This window comes from Bubalus kerabau, chromosome 23 (assembly GCF_029407905.1).
Source record: "Bubalus kerabau isolate K-KA32 ecotype Philippines breed swamp buffalo chromosome 23, PCC_UOA_SB_1v2, whole genome shotgun sequence".
In the NCBI taxonomy this organism is placed as follows: domain Eukaryota; kingdom Metazoa; phylum Chordata; class Mammalia; order Artiodactyla; family Bovidae; genus Bubalus; species Bubalus kerabau.
The window spans coordinates 36,550,492-36,565,377 of NC_073646.1; the positions used below are offsets into that span (position 1 = coordinate 36,550,492).

The following is a 14,886-nucleotide window of genomic DNA, read 5'->3' on the forward strand; positions in this document are numbered from 1 at the left end:
TGAATTCTTGGACTTTTGCCTTCATGAGAGCAGCTACCCGCTGTGAGCCCAAAGCGGGATCTGTCTAGGAGGCAGGAAGTAGGAGGGATGCCTTGGCACCAGCTGAAGTTTTGGGCACAGGTCTCATTATAGAAGTATCTTGTTAACTAAATGACGCCACGTCTAGGCTTTGTGTCTGTGGTCTAAGCCAGCTCGGAAGAGGCCAAGTAACCTCTATGGCCTTTCCTCCCCACTAGTTCTGCAGTCATATCTTGGCCCTTCCAGGCTTGTCAGTTGCACGGTGAGAATAGGAAAGGAAAGATGGAGAAGCCCCTGAGGTTAAATGAGAGCATCTCTCATCCAAAACTAAGAGTAGGGACTTCCCTGGCGGTCCAACTGGTTAAGAATCTGCCTTTCAATGCAGGTGGTACGTGTTCGATCCTTGGTCAGGGAACTAAGATCCTCTATATCGTGGGGTTCCTGAGCCAGCCCACTCTAGAGCCCATGTGCCACAACTAAGACCTGTGCGTACGTGCTAAGTCGCTTCAGTCATGTCCGACTCTTTGCGACCCCATGGACTATAACCCGCCGGGCTCCTCTGTCCATGGGATTCTCCAGGCAAGAATAACAGAGTGGGTTGTCATGCCCTCCTCCAGGGGAGTCTTCCTGACCCAGGGGTCAAAACCATGTCTCTTATGTCTCCCGCATTGGCAGATGGTTTCTTTGACCACTAGCGCCACCTGGGAAATCCCAACTAAGACCCAATGGAGCCAAATAAATGACAAAATAAATTTTAAGGGCTTCCCTGGTGGCCCAGTGGTTAAGAATCTGCTTTGCAGTACAGGGGACACCGGTTCGATCCCTGGTCCGGGAAGATCCCGCATGCCTTGGGGTGACTACGCCCATGTGCCACAAGTACTAAATGAGGGCCTAGAGCCTGTGCTACGCAAGTAGAGAGTAGCCCCCACTCACCACGACTAGAGAAGGCCCAGGCTCAGCAACGAGGCCCCAGCATAGCCAGAAATAATAAACTTATTATTAACAAATTTTAATAAATAAAAATAAAGCTGAGAGTAGGTTTGGGGAGCTGCTCACCCTTGGCCTCTTTCTTCTGGGTCTTGCCCTGATTCCCACTGGCTTTTTAAGGAGAAAAGAAGACTTCCCCTCCAGGCTCGATTCCACTGTGGGGCCCCTCTTACTGCAACAGCCTCATGGGAGACAAGACAGCCTGAAATGTAAAGAGAGGAATCCACAAGGAGGTGTGACAACCACATCTCCTCAGAACATCCTGTACATCATGTTGGAGGCACCCAAGGATGCCCCTGGACTGACCCTCGGGAGGGAAACAGGAATGGCCCCGGTAGCGAGAAAGCCTTAGTACATACTGAATGATTGAGGAGGGAGGCAATGAATGAAGACCCTTTCTGGATTTACTCTCCAAAACATTATAATCAAAGTTTGCTCCAAGGCAGGCTAACATAATTTTAGGGAAAATTATAATGTGAAGCTTCTTTTAGTTCAAGATCTGAAGTCTATCTTTTTATTTTTTATTTTTTTAATTTGGCTGTGCTGGGTTTTGGTTGCGGCATGCAGCGTCTTTTTAGTTTCAACAGGCAAATTTAGCTGTGGCACGTGGGATCTAGTTCCCTGACCAGGGATCGAACCCAGGCCCCTCGCATTGGGAGCTTGGAGTCTTAGCCACTGGACCACCAGGGAAGTCCTAAAGTCTGTCTTTATTCATGGTGGTGCGCTTAGTTAGGAAAGTTGTGACGGCTTTTTTAAGCTTCAGAAAAGATAAGATTCATACCAGGCAAAATGGTCACTTTAAATTGTTTTGTATACCATTTGAAGATGTTTGTGTGACCAGAATCACATACTTGTGGGATTGGGAGGTTCTTAAGAGACACTTAATCCCATTGCTAGGAAGTTATCTTATGGATATGGGAGCACACATCCAGGGGGATGAAGGTACCAGGATGTCCATCTCCGCATTCTTGGTAACAGCAATGACATATTTTTTAAGCCAGGAAACAAAATGTCAATCAGTAATCCACTTCTACCCTTTCAAACTGTTCAAATGTCTTAGTATGAGAAGGAATTCCTTACCATTAAAAAAAAAATTCACCTCCTCTACCCTGACTGCTGAATGATGCCCACCAGCAGGTCATCTTGGCTGTCCTTGAACACTTCCAGTGATGGAAAGCTCACTACCAGACAATGTTTTGACCAACAGCCCCGGGACAAGAATGGGTTCCTATTAAGACATGATCCAAGTTTCCCGGGGGCTGGGTCTGTCAGTCCCATCTTTAGGGCTCTGGAGCTGGAGAGCACAAGATTTGAGAGCTAGTTCTTGGTATTTTTTCCATTTAAAAATTCCTGTGGAATATATAAATGGAAAATAATTGGGGGAAGAAGGTCCCCTGGCAAGAGCCTTCAAGATACTGGAAGAAGACAATAAAGGACTGTTCAGGATAACATTTTAAGGAGGCTATTAACAATCTATGTAACAAAAGAGCCTCCATTCAAAGAACCTGACATGTCGATGGGGGTGGGGAGGATAACACGCACACCCCAAATTAAAGAGCGTACATGCATGCACCATTACACACCAGGAAAAAGGAAGGTGAGTACTTGCCAAGTAGAGAGCGACAATGTTGACTGGATCCACTGGGAATCCAGGGTGGAGGAAATGGATTTGGTTTGTGTTTTGAGAAATGGGGAGTGGGGTAGGTACGGGGAGGATGGGAACATTTGGTAGGGAAAGAAATGAACAGATGGGAAGTGACAGGGACAGTAAAAAGGGGTGTCTGGGTGGGTGGCAGGTGTATGGGGAACCCTCTTTCCTTTTTTTTTTTGGCCATGCCAGGCGGCATGTGGGATCTTCCCCAACCAGAGATGGAACCCACGCGCCCTGCAGTGGAAGCACAGAGTCTTAACCACTGGACCACCGAGGAAGTCCCTCTTTTCTTTTCAAGGATGAGGCCCAAAGGGAGAAGCCCGTCCTACACAATGTGTGCCCCCGGGGGTCTTCTTGCAGGGTCCAGTGGCCAGCCCTGCAGATTCACCCAGGACAGGTCGGTGTGCCTTGCCCCTTGCGGGTGTGTGTTTCATAAAGATCCCAGTTCATCAGGTCTGTAAACTGATAGGGTCTGGATTTTGTGCTGTGTGAAACAAGGGAAGTCACGGCCAAGGACTATTTTGGAACATTCTTTTTATTTATTTATTATTATTTTTTAAAAAACATTTTTTTTTACTTGCTTCTATATCAAAAGTGAAAAAGCAATTTCAAGAGCCATGGACCCCACACGTGGGGGTACTGAGTGTGGCTGTCACTGTCCAGTGCATCAAGAAAAAAGAAAAACAAAACAAAACATATACACAAAGAAGGGAGAGTTTTCGCTGAAGGGCACAGCGGGGTGATTAGGGTTCTATTAGGTTACATTCATTCGACATCTCTGTGCAATTCTTCAGTAAATCGGTCCTCTCTCCGTACCCCCTCAGCTAGCTGGCTTTCAGAAAGATTATCTGCCGGAGGTAATTGAGCCCGAGCTCACCGTCTCTCTCTTTCTCTCTCTCTCTCACGTGTCCACCGCTCACACACAGCAGCCGGAAATGACACATTGAAATGAGTCACCAGTGAGGCTGTGAGTCACCCTGTAATTGGGGAAAGTTCTGTCCTGCTAGGTCGTGGAGCCCCTTGCTCTCCCGCTCCTAAATACACTGGAAAATTTTGAAACCACTCCGTCTCCCTTCACCCACCACATCCTTTCGGTCCCTAAAAGTGAGCCGAAGTTGGATGGTCCTGCCAGGGACTCGGCTCCATCGGGTGGAAAATCGAGGAAAGGAGAGGCGCGGGGGCGGTGGGCCTCCGCCAGGTGGCAGTATGGACCCCGGGAGGCTTGCCACCTGGTGGAGGGGAGGGACAGTCAAGAGGCCTCTCCTGAGATGCAGGACACAGACCCCCCCCCCAAAGGGAACACGGTGAACAAGGCTAAATAATCTGTTTTCTCAGTAGACCTTTCTCTCTCCCAAGCGCACAAGGACAAGGATGTGATAAATATTCAGGCATACCCCTGGCATCTCAACCTCCCCACCAGGAGATGGGAGCCAAGAACCAGGCACACACCTTGTCTCTCCTTCCGTTTCTGCAACATAAAGTTTGTGGGAAGCAGAAACCTGCTTCTCTGAGTAAACAAGTCATCTACACTCTAAAATAATATATACACACTGTTTCCTGGGGAGGGAGCAGCCAGGCCTGGGTGGGTCTCAAACCTCGGAGCTGAGGAAGGATGGACCTTGGCATGAAAGGGTGTTTCTCGCCTTGGCCTTCCGGGCCTGCTGCCAGGCTTCTCAGCAGTGGCAGGCAGCACAAGACTGACAGCAACGTAACCGGAACACACATTTCTAGTGAACACACAAAAGCTCCTTCATGTAAGCCTTGTGGTGCCATCCTACCAGGGCCTCGGTGGGATCCAGGACCCAAGACCCAACCAGGCAGAGCGATGGGCAGAAGCAGCTGGGCCAGCAGTCCTGGGAGTCCTGCAGTCCAGTTGGGAGGCCGGCTGGGTGTTATGCCTCCCAGTCTTTCCCAGGGTCTCCATTGGAGGGTTTAACTCAAAGGTCCTCTTTGCCCCTCCTGAGAGAGCCCAAAGTTAGGTCTAAGAGGCAGATTCAAAAGAATTTACCATGGAAAAATAAATAAATAAACATCTTCTCTTTTTCCAGGAAAATGAATTAATAAAAATTCTTTGCTCCGGACTTTCTTCCTCTTGGACATCTCCATTCCGTCCCAGATGAGGGCTGTCTTCCCCATGGTCAGGGTTCCATCACTTGGCCCATGAACAGGACAGTTCCTGAGGACGGAAGCATCACAGGGGATGAGAAGTGGGGGGAGGCGGGGGACAGCTCACCCAGCTCGGTGTTTATGGATGAACTGAGATAATGGGGACAAGAGTGAGTGTTCAGAGGCACAGCTGCTCTAGTGACGAAGCTGGAACTGAGGGACAGACGAGCACCCTGTCTGGAGAGAGAGCACTCCCCTCCAAGAAGTGGAAGGGGAACACAGCCGTGATTCACTGCCTGGAGTCCTCTTGGGGGAAGTGGGGGCATCTACACCTGCCTGGATGGTACCCGAGTCCAGGAGAATGGGGAGGGGGCGCCGAGAGTGGCAGGGTCTCTCAGGTCCCCGCTCACCTGTGGGGTTGTGCCGCACCACGAAGAGGAAGGGTCTGTCCATGATGATCTCCTCGGGGGCCATTCGGGCTGAGACTACAAGGGCTGGAAGAGACAGGACAGAATCTTAGAACAGAAGGCGTGGGCGCTGGCGCCTGCATCGGTCACAAGTGAGCCAGTAACACCAGCGCTGGGGGTTGGGGAGTGGTTTGGGAGGCTCCGTTGTTTCCCGGTGGTGTGTGCTCAGTCATATCCGACTCTTTGTGACCCCATGGGCTGTAGCCCAGCAGGCTTCTGTTTCCATGGGATTTTCCAGGCAAGAATACTGGAGTGGGTTGCCATTTTCTACTCCAGGGGATCTTCCCAATCCAGGGATTGAACTTGCGTCTCCTGCGTCGGCAGGCAGATTCTTTACCACAGTGCCACCTGGGAAGCCAAATAATCATAGCAGGGACTTCCCTGGTGGCATAGTGCATAAGAATCTGCTTGCCAATGCAGGGGACATGGGTTTGCTCCCTGGTCCGGGAGCATTCCACAAGCCGCGGAGCAACTGAGCTCAAGTGCCACGACTACTGAGCCCGTAATGTGAAGCCAGAAGTGTCAGGATGTCCTCTAAGGCAGTTGGGTAGAGATCTAGCAGCTACTCACTGGAGTAGTCAAAGTGAAAGTCGCTCAGTCATGTCTGACTCTTTGCAACCCCGTGGACTATACAATCCATGGAATTCTCCAGGCCAGAATACTAGAGTGGGTAGCCTTTCCCTTCTTCAGGGGATCTTCCCAACCCAGGGATCAAACCCAGGCCTCCTGCACTGCGGGCGGATTCTTTACCAGCTAAACCACAAGGAAAGCCCACTCACTCAAAGGTGGGTTTATCTAAACTCTTTCAAGCATTTCGGAGGCAAGCGCCTTTAAGTCGACTGGCCACTCTGAGAGCAAGCCAGGACCTCCCATTCAGGGGGACTTCAGAGCCAGTGGGGGAGGGAAAGGGGTCCTGGGGAAAGCAGGCCCATTTTCTAGTGGGATCAGGTAATGGTAATGCTCTCCACACAGGAAGCCCTGTTCTACCAGGAAAATCCCATGGAATTGCCTGGAAAATCCCATGGACGGAAGAGCCTGGTAGGCTGCAGACCATGGAGTCGCTGAGAGTCAGAAACAACTGAGCGACTTCACTTTCACTTTTCACTTTCATGCACTGGAGAAGGCAATGGCAACCCACTCCAGTGTTCTTGCCTGGAGAATCCCAGGGACGGAGGGGCCTGGTGGGCTGCCATCTATGGGGCCGCACAGAGTTGGACACGACTGAAGCGACTCAGCAGCAACAGCAGTGGGGTCTTCCCGGTGCACCCCGGGTGTGGGTACCAGATCATGGCCCCTCATGGAAGCCTGGGGCTGAGACTCGCCAGGCCTCACCTGAGCCTGACTCACCTGTGGAGGAGGACGCCAGCGTGCCGCTCTCATTCACTTCAATCTTCACTTTCTGCAGCGCCTGTGACACGTACAGAAACTCTTGATCTGAAATGGAGGTGGACCCCAGAGCGCATTAGCCTTGGTCTTCGGGGGTGAGGGGGGAAGCTCCTCGGTCCTCGGGAGACCCCACTGTCCACCAGGGGAAGAAAAGGAAAGGGAAACCTCTTACCTGAAAGACTGGAGAAGTCCGCCTGGCTCGGCCTAAACATGTCGGTCATTCCCAAGTTCTCCAGCGGCCTCCTGAGGTTGATTTCAGTCTCCAGGGAGAACCTACACACAGCAGCAGGACACGGCTCCAGTTCAGGCCACCTCTAGCCTTACCGGGTGTCCCTGCCCCCTACACACACAGAGACCAGCGGAGGGGGACTGATGTGAACGCAGAGGTGGGAGGCTTGTTTTTCTTTCAAGTCTGTTGGCAAGGTCTTTCTCCTTGCTGGGAAGATTCTGATCCTAATGAACATTTCTTCTGCAAGCTCCCCACCCCCTCAAACCTGTGACTAATTACTTTCCTCAAACGAGGCAGTGGTTGCAGCACAATTGTGTTCAGTCTGACTGGGGTGGGAGTGGGGAAGGGCAAATTCCCTGCAAAGGCTAGCTGAACAGAAATCTGGTCTGTAGCTTGTGTTTCTGAGAGTTGAGCCCAAAGAGGACTCCAGCAGCGAGGCTCTGGGGAGCTCGCTCTGCCTCCCACCAGGGCACGACTAATTACCTCCGTTCTTTGAGAGAGAGAGAGGGCGTGCTAACCAACTAAATTGTCCTCTTTCCCTAAGCCTGGCATTATGGCATCCGGAAATGTGGGGTTGGCAGAGTGGGAGGCTTCCCCACGATTCTGGGATGGACCTAGCCTCAGCCTCCAGCACCCTCTTCACTTCTGCAGAAGAATTTTTAAAATCTGCTTCGTGGCAAGCCAGCTAGAAGCCAGAGTTCAGGCTTGCTTCATCTGCACAAGTGATTCTTTTTGTCTCCATTGTGTGGATGTCGACTTGAAGAGATGGAGGTGGGAGTGAGGGGTGTTCATAAAAGGGTGAGGACCAGTGTATTCCCCGGCCCCCCACCTCCCATCATCTCTCTGGCTCTTCCTCTGGCTAGCTTTTGCTGGGTATTCGGGGGTGGTGGACGTGGCATGGTCTCAAAAAGCTCCCCCCTACCCCCACCCCCGCTGCCCTCGACCGCAAGAGGGAAGATGGGCAGAATCTTAATCAAACCCAGGCCAGAGTGTGTCCCATCCGCACCCACGCAGCAGCTCGCTGCCCTGAAAACGTCAGGAGGTTTGGGAAACTCCATGTGGGGTGGGGGGGTGCGTGTGTGGCAACAGCAAGGAGCCAGAGGAGGTGGGAGGGGGCAGGCAGAGGGGACTAGAGCAAGGGGTGGCTTACTTGGGCAGAACCAGGAGGCGGGTCAGTCTGGTCATATTCCCTTTCCACTGGCTGATGAGCTCAGCATCCAGAATGCTGGTGAGGGCAGAGAGCGGCACCTCTTTCTCATAGGGGGCAGCAATGAGCATGCTGAGAGTGTTCCCGTGGTAGGGTAATTCCAGGATGTCGTAGTAATGGCCGTCGGGGGTGGTAAACTCAGCTGGGAAAGACACCAAGATGGAGCATTGGCAATAACTCCAGCTCCTGTTGATTCTAACCCGGCGTTGGCTTTCCCACTAGTCCTCCCGGGCCGTGCATCCTCTCTGGAAGCCAGCTCTCCATCCTAGCTTTTGAGGCTCCCCACGCACCCACCACCACCACCAGCACTCTCCTGTTCAGTGTTTTTATTTCCATTTGCCTTCTCTTCTGCCCGTTCAGTGTCTTCTGGGCGTTCTGTCTCTGGTTGGCCTTCTTTACCTTCACACCCTTCTCCCCAATCTCCAGCTATTAATTCATTCCGATCCCCACATCCTGAATCTCAGCCTTCACATAGCTCTTCCCCAGGAGGATTTGGGAAGCCCAGGTTATCACACCAGAACCACATGAAGATGAGAGACTGTATCAAGTGGTCAAGTGGGATCCTAAGGTAATTTCTGGATTTCAGCTTCATCTTGCACAAGATAACAAGCTACTTTCTGCCACTCTGATAATCCCTGTGTCTCCTACTTGGGGAGTCTTTGTTGCAGCTGGGGTGTGTTCTAGGGTTTCTCCTCCCTTGGAGTGGACCACCCCAGGGATGAGGTTCAGTCCTTGTGGGACCTGGAGAAGGGAGAGTCTTGCACTTACTGTAGTTGAACTTGTTGGTCTGCGCCATCATGGGCACAGAGACGGTGCTGCCGTCGGACTTGTGGAAGAGGCGGTGGTGGGTGTTTGCCTCTGGGAAGGGCATCTTCCACTGGCCGTTGAAGTAGAGGGCATTTACCAGGACCAGGCGTGTCAGCTGGTCCACAGCCCCTTCACCAAGTAAGTCGCTGATCATGCCTATGGGAAATCCAGGTGATCAGGAGGCTGGATATTGTTTTAATCCTTTTAGATGGTTCCCTCGAGCTCCCAGTCCTCAAATGGATGTGTGTCAGAAGGGATCCCATCAGAAGATGGACTGGGTAAGGTTTAGTGAACCAGTCTAGCTGCTTTCAACCCGTTCCATCTTTCTAAGTGTCTCAGAAAGCCTTCTGGCTCACCACACTGCCTTGGTCCTGGGATCCTGTCTAGGATCAGACCTGGAAATGTAAGTCTCCCCTTACTTTGTTCCCTAAGCTATAATCTTGAAGGGCTGTGTTTGCCCCCTGCCATGGGTTATTACTGTTCTTATAACATCTCACAGTACTTTTTAGGGATGCCTTTAGAGGTGGTTCAGAGGGCAAGTCTAATTATGGAAAAAACAAGATGCTTTGATTGTTAAAGCACTTGACCTTCTGTCCACAGAGCAGAAGGTGCTGGAAGGGAGGGGTCAGGACGCTTGAGACTTGAACCCCCGTCTCTGCAGGCCCTGGGACCGCCCGCCTTTCTCTGCCTGCTCACCTTTTGTGTGTCTTTTCACCCAGTCGTTGACGATGAACCTGGCTCTCTCCACTTCAGAGAAGTCAACCTGCTTGACCGTGGTATGGAACAGCCTGAAGAAGTTGGGCATGAAACCATGGACCAGCTCTAGGTCCCGCTGCACGAAGACGGCATCAGCTGTGCTGATCTCATCCTTGTTCCACGGGCCCATGAGCTCCTTGTACAGTCGGTGGAGGGCAGGGGCCATGCCCTTCTCTGGGCCAAAACAGGGAGGGAAGACACATTAAGCTCCTCTTGAACTCAGGGCTCCCAGCAGGGCCGACTTCCCCGAAACCTGCCCACATGGACAGGACTCTTCTACTCCCCCAAGGATCTCTGAAGGGAGATTTTATTCCAAATCTGAAACTCTCCTGCATCTCCCTCTTTTCCTCAAAAATCGCGGGTCCTAACCCTTGCTTTGGCTTAGAATATTTTTATCTGTTTTTAAGTTATAAACCCTAACCTTCTTCTTTTAATAACAATAATAGTTATGCTAGGTAGGCCTTTCACATGCATCATTTTGGAGTTAATCCTTACAACAGCCCCATGTGGTAGATACTCTGTCCCCCTTTTGCAGCTGAGAAAACTGAGGTTCAGAGGGGTTAAGATCACAAAGTGCAGGAGTAGTGAGGCAGGGCCATTTTACACCAGATCCACTGGCTCATACACCTTGTGACTGGCCTAGAGCCAAGTGACACGAGATGTGGTGGGAAGGAGATGCAGTGGTCCATCCCTGTGGGCTGTCAGGACAGGGGTTGGCTCACTAAGCCGGGGTCAGCCCTCCCTCTGCTTCTGGTTAGCTACACCCCTGTCCTGGGAAGACTCCCTGAGTGCCCGCCTCCCTCTCTGCCCCATCGTCTCTCACCTTCAATCTTGAATTGCATTGCCTCTTGGATCTGCTGGCGGGTTTCTCCTCCTGTGGCCAGCTGCAGCATGGCCAGGACCGAGGCCACCCCATAGGGTGAGAAAACCACGTTGCGGTCCTTGGAGGCCTGCACCACCTGCTGAAACACTTTCACCCCAAAGTCTGTGGCCAGGCTGGCCACCGGAGACTGGCGCTGGTAAGAGGCAGACCCTTCACCAAAGATGAGGGCCAGGCCCAGGGCGAGGCAGGCAAAGACCGGAGACATCCGCATCCTGGAATCAGTGGGAAAAGATTGGTTGAGGTGGATAGTTCTGAAAGGACAGAGAGGGAGTAGGGGTGATGGCAGCCCAGCCACGGCCAGGCTCCCATGTTTGTCGCTGGCATATGATATGTGAACAAGCGGGCAAGATAGAAACCGCGGTGGGTTCAGATCCTGGGCCTTTCCCCCTCTGTCTCAGCCCTGGGGAATCTTGAGTGCGTTTTCACCTGTGGGAATCTGGAGCCCGGTGGCATCTCCCTTCCCTTCCAGGAGGCTGAAAGGCTAAATTGTAATAGCATCTGTGATTTACACGATGCTTCCTAATTCCTTTATAATGCTTTCACAATTGTTTTATTCAAGTTAGCAGGCGTGAAAAACCCCTTTCTTGAGCTGGGAAGGGGGGAATGTCTTCCACGGAGAGGGTCCTAGAGAGGCGAGGCCCTTGCTTCTGGGTGGTGGGATTGTTGGGGCGTCCTGACCATCTTCCCCGCTCCCCTGTGATCACCGCTGTAACGGGGGTCAACTCAGGGCTGCAGGTCTCCGGGCCGAGGGAAGAAAGAGGAACACTGGGGACCACGGACAGAAGGGACTCTGCAGACGGGAGCTCTCTGCCTTAGCCGGAGGTACAGAGATGGAGAGGGTTCGCTTTGCTCTTACCTGAATTTCTCAGTGCCTTGGGATGGGCGGTTTGTTCCTGCTGCCGCTGCGGGTGTTGGTGGTGGTAGCCCTTCCCCCACTGGAAAGGAGGTGTGGCTCTCTCTGGACGGTGCTCTTTGCCCTTCACCCAGAAGCAGCTCTGCTCCACCGCAGGCTGCTGCCTCCCTTTATACCAGACGTGAGCCGGAAGTCGATTAACTCATGGTTCGACCCCGCCCACTTTTTGGCCCTCTCAGCGCCTCCCTCCGTGGGACTTGCTGAGGCATCCGTGTGTGTACGTGAGAGAGAGAGAGAGAGAGAGAGGGCTCTGGAACAACTGAGCCAACCCTGGTGGCCTGGGCCCAGGGCCGCCCTTGATCTTGCTGCCCTCGGTCTCAGGATGTTAAGCCAGTTTGACCCCTGGCACCCAGGGTTTACGTTCCCCAGACCTCAGCGTGGGGAGAGTTTACACTTCCTCTTTGTTCTTGGGAGAATCGGATCAGTGCATAGTTATCAAAAAAGCTCAAGATCCTGCAAATTCCTTGTCCATCAGCCCGGTGCGCTGGTTAAACTGGGAAGAACACCCCACCCTCCTTTTGGCCGCATCCCAGAAGCCAGAGGGCACACAGCGTGCCTTGTTGATTGTCTGGGTTTTGACTGTCTAGGACATGAGGATTCCCTCCCGTCTTTCTCTCTTTTCTGCCAAGTGCCCGCCCGCCGTCGGGTGAGGCACGGCTGACTCCCCCACGTGTCCAGACTCTCCCGGTGCCCCCAGGGCTCTCTTTGTGTCAACAGCTCTGTCTGGCTGGGTTTTGAGGTGTGCTGGGTGGGGTGGTGGCTTACCGGGGCAGAAGGGTAAAGCCTTGGCAGGGGATCAGGAGCTCAGGGTGTAGGTTTCACTTCTCTGAATTGCCTGCTGCGGCTGCGGAGGAATATTTCCTAACCTTTTCCTCCAGATGCAGACGTTGAGAGGGCTGGAGTGGCAAGAGGAGGGATGAGACTAAAAGCGTTCATTCATGGCGGGGTGTGTGGAGTGTGCTGCTAAGGCACTGGAGTTTGGGGTGGAAAAGTGACCCAAGAATTCTACAGATGATGGGTATTGGCTGGAGGCTAGTGAGTAGGATTGGGCTGCTGTGTTTAGGGCTCTGGTGGGGTCAGGCACCCTTGGCTGTGTAGCTGGATGTCATGGACAGGGTGGGGCTGAAAGGGTCCTGGGGGCCTCGGTGCCCTTGACTTGAGGGTCCACACACTGTCATGCTTTGTGTGGGTGGTGGGATTCAACTGGGGGTATCCATGGAGACAGCCGACAGCAGCATCACAGGAAGCTGAAGTGGGTGGATGTGTCGGGATGTTTGTTTTGGATTTTTTCAGTAAACAGATACCAAGGGCAACCACAGCTGGAGGGCTTTCCCGCTTTCACTGTGCCCCCGCCTTTGTTTTCTCCGTTGCTCCTGGGATCCAGGTGGGGGTGCGGGTAACAGGGAGAGAAGGGGAAACCTCAGCTGGAAAGTTAGGGTCACCGACCCATTCCCAGGACCAGACTGTTTATCGGTCACTGCTTCTTGTTTATGTCTTTCTTTCTTTGTCTGGTTCAGAGTCCCTGAGAAAGTGGTTAGCCGCGAGGAGGAAGAGCAGTTACGCCTGCTGTCCCTCGGATGGAGAAAGCAGAAGTCCAGTCCCCCAGCCATCTCCGACTCCCAGAAAGGCCCCAGTGACTTGCCCTCCACCCTTGGGGGCCACAGGGGGACAGGGAGCTGGGAGTCTGGATTGGGAGTGCCAAGCCCCAGGTTGGAAGAGCAGCGGGTCTAGAGTCTGCAGGACCTGCCCAGGCGCCCCGCTGCCTGGCCTCTCCAGTCATTCAGCTGAGTCTCATCCCTCCCTCCGTGGGCTACTGCGGCCTCAGCCACAAAGGGCCTGCTGTTTTCTGGGATCACCTGGGCCCTGCCAAGGACGTGACCACTTCTGTCCCCATCCCTGGACCTGAATGATTCTGAGGTCATTCCAGAAAAGCCATTCTGTTCCTGGGCAGCACCTGGAATCAGCTCTGTGTCCTGCTGGGGAGAGAAGGAGCACATTTTTACTTTGGAAACAGAAAGGGCTGACTTACTAAGGGGTTGTTTCCCAAACTAGGGAACCCATCTAAGTGTTTGGGTGTGGATTAGAAGCGGAGGCAAAGTCTAGTGGAACTGGGTCCCACGCTGGGTTTTCTGATGGTGTCCTTTCGTCTTTCTGAGCAGCTGGGGCCACCATATGATCTGAACTCAGACTTGACTGTGGCCCCTGCCGCTCTTCTCTGTGAAATGGCCTCGTCTCCCCCCACCCACACCCTGGTGTGCCCTGGGGAGACCTTCCTCGCCGCAGGGGCAGCCTGATGGCCCGCTGTCCCAAAGCAGTACGTGCGTGAGTGCTCAGTCGTGGACTCTTTGTGACCCCATGGACTGGAGCCTGCCAGGCTCCTCTGTCCATGGGATTCTCCAGGCAAGAATACTGGAGTGGGTTGCCATGCCGGCCTCCAGGGGGATCTTCCTGACCCAGGGATCAAAACTGCATCCCCTGACACTCTTGTATTGCAGGCGAATTCTTTACCACTGAGCCACCGGGGAAGCAGGCCCTAAAGTAGACCTCCCGGCAATATTCTCCTCAAAACTTAGCCTGACTCAAGGGGATGTCACTTTCTATCCTTTCCCTGATCCCCCCAAACTAACAGCTGTGACCCCATCACTTCTTTTAAGCCTTGGCTCTTTTGTAAGAGGTCAAAAGTCCCTGCTGTTGAAATAACTGGATCTCTGATTCCCGGAGAATCAGAGATAAGAGGATGAGTTACACGGCTGTGGATTGCTCAGGGAAGTTCCAGTTGTAGCTAACTAGGAAAGCTGTTTCCAACTGCAGGTGTTTCGTGACAAGGCCAGACTCAACGCTTTCTGTTGAGTCTGACTGTCCCCAGGCCTGCCCCCGCCCCCTCCCACCCCTGCAGCCCTGGCTCCGTTGTTGCCTTGGGTCTCCCCTCCAACTCTTCATCTCCTGCCCTCTGGCTGCCCTCTTGGCTCTCTGCTCTTCCTCTTTCCCCATTTGCTCTGTAAGTCCCAGCCACCCGCCTCTTTCTCACTTTCCCTTTCTCTGCCTCCGAGACTCCCCTGCTCTTATCTCTTCTGCTCACTCCTCCATCCACTGGGGACCCTCATCACCCCCCACCCCACCCCGCGGTGGTCTCCTCTAGTCTCAGCCCCACGAGATCTCTCCCCACTCTCCCACTCTGCTCTCCGTGACTCAGTCCCTCTCTCCCTCGCCCTCGTCCTCGTGTGCAGAATCCCTTTTACAGTCAAAGGCTCTCTCTGCTCCGGGCCTTCCTTGGGGAGAGGAGGGGCCTCCTGTTAGTTACACAGGCTCTCTGGAATGTTGGAGCCGGCCTCCCGATTCTTGGTGATTTCACTGGGAGAGCCGGGGGTGGCAGGAGGCTGGGGTCCTGCTAATTCACAGTGCTATTTCTGGCCTGGTTGCTCTCCAAACATCACAGGGCCCAAAATAGCCTACGTTTGGGCTGGGCTCCTGCCAGC

General features: G+C 53.1%; 1 protein-coding gene across 1 annotated transcript; it reads right to left on the reverse strand.

Annotated features, from left to right (window-relative positions):
- Positions 1-3,175: 3,175 nt before the first annotated feature.
- SERPINE1 (serpin family E member 1) lies at positions 3,176-11,494 on the reverse strand. The gene is made up of 9 exons (XM_055562107.1): positions 11,354-11,494; positions 10,438-10,709; positions 9,555-9,788; positions 8,820-9,014; positions 7,995-8,193; positions 6,788-6,888; positions 6,577-6,663; positions 5,173-5,256; positions 3,176-4,832 (listed from the first exon to the last, which is right to left on the reverse strand). Exons 2-9 carry the CDS (start codon positions 10,706-10,708, stop codon positions 4,795-4,797), a joined length of 1,209 nt encoding a protein of 402 aa, XP_055418082.1. The 5' UTR covers position 10,709; positions 11,354-11,494; the 3' UTR covers positions 3,176-4,794.
- Positions 11,495-14,886: the final 3,392 nt, after the last annotated feature.

Bases quoted from the DNA above. Each gene is read 5' to 3' on its own strand.
- SERPINE1 (XM_055562107.1), bottom strand. From the start codon at position 10,708: ATGCGGATGTCTCCGGTCTTTGCCTGCCTCGCCCTGGGCCTGGCCCTC. The intron at 9,789-10,437 runs GTGAGAGACGAT...GTTTTGGCCCAG, and splicing joins AATGCAATTCAAGATTGAAG to AGAAGGGCATGGCCCCTGCC. The intron at 5,257-6,576 runs GTGAGTCAGGCT...TGTCTCTTCCAG, and splicing joins GCTGGCGTCCTCCTCCACAG to CCCTTGTAGTCTCAGCCCGA.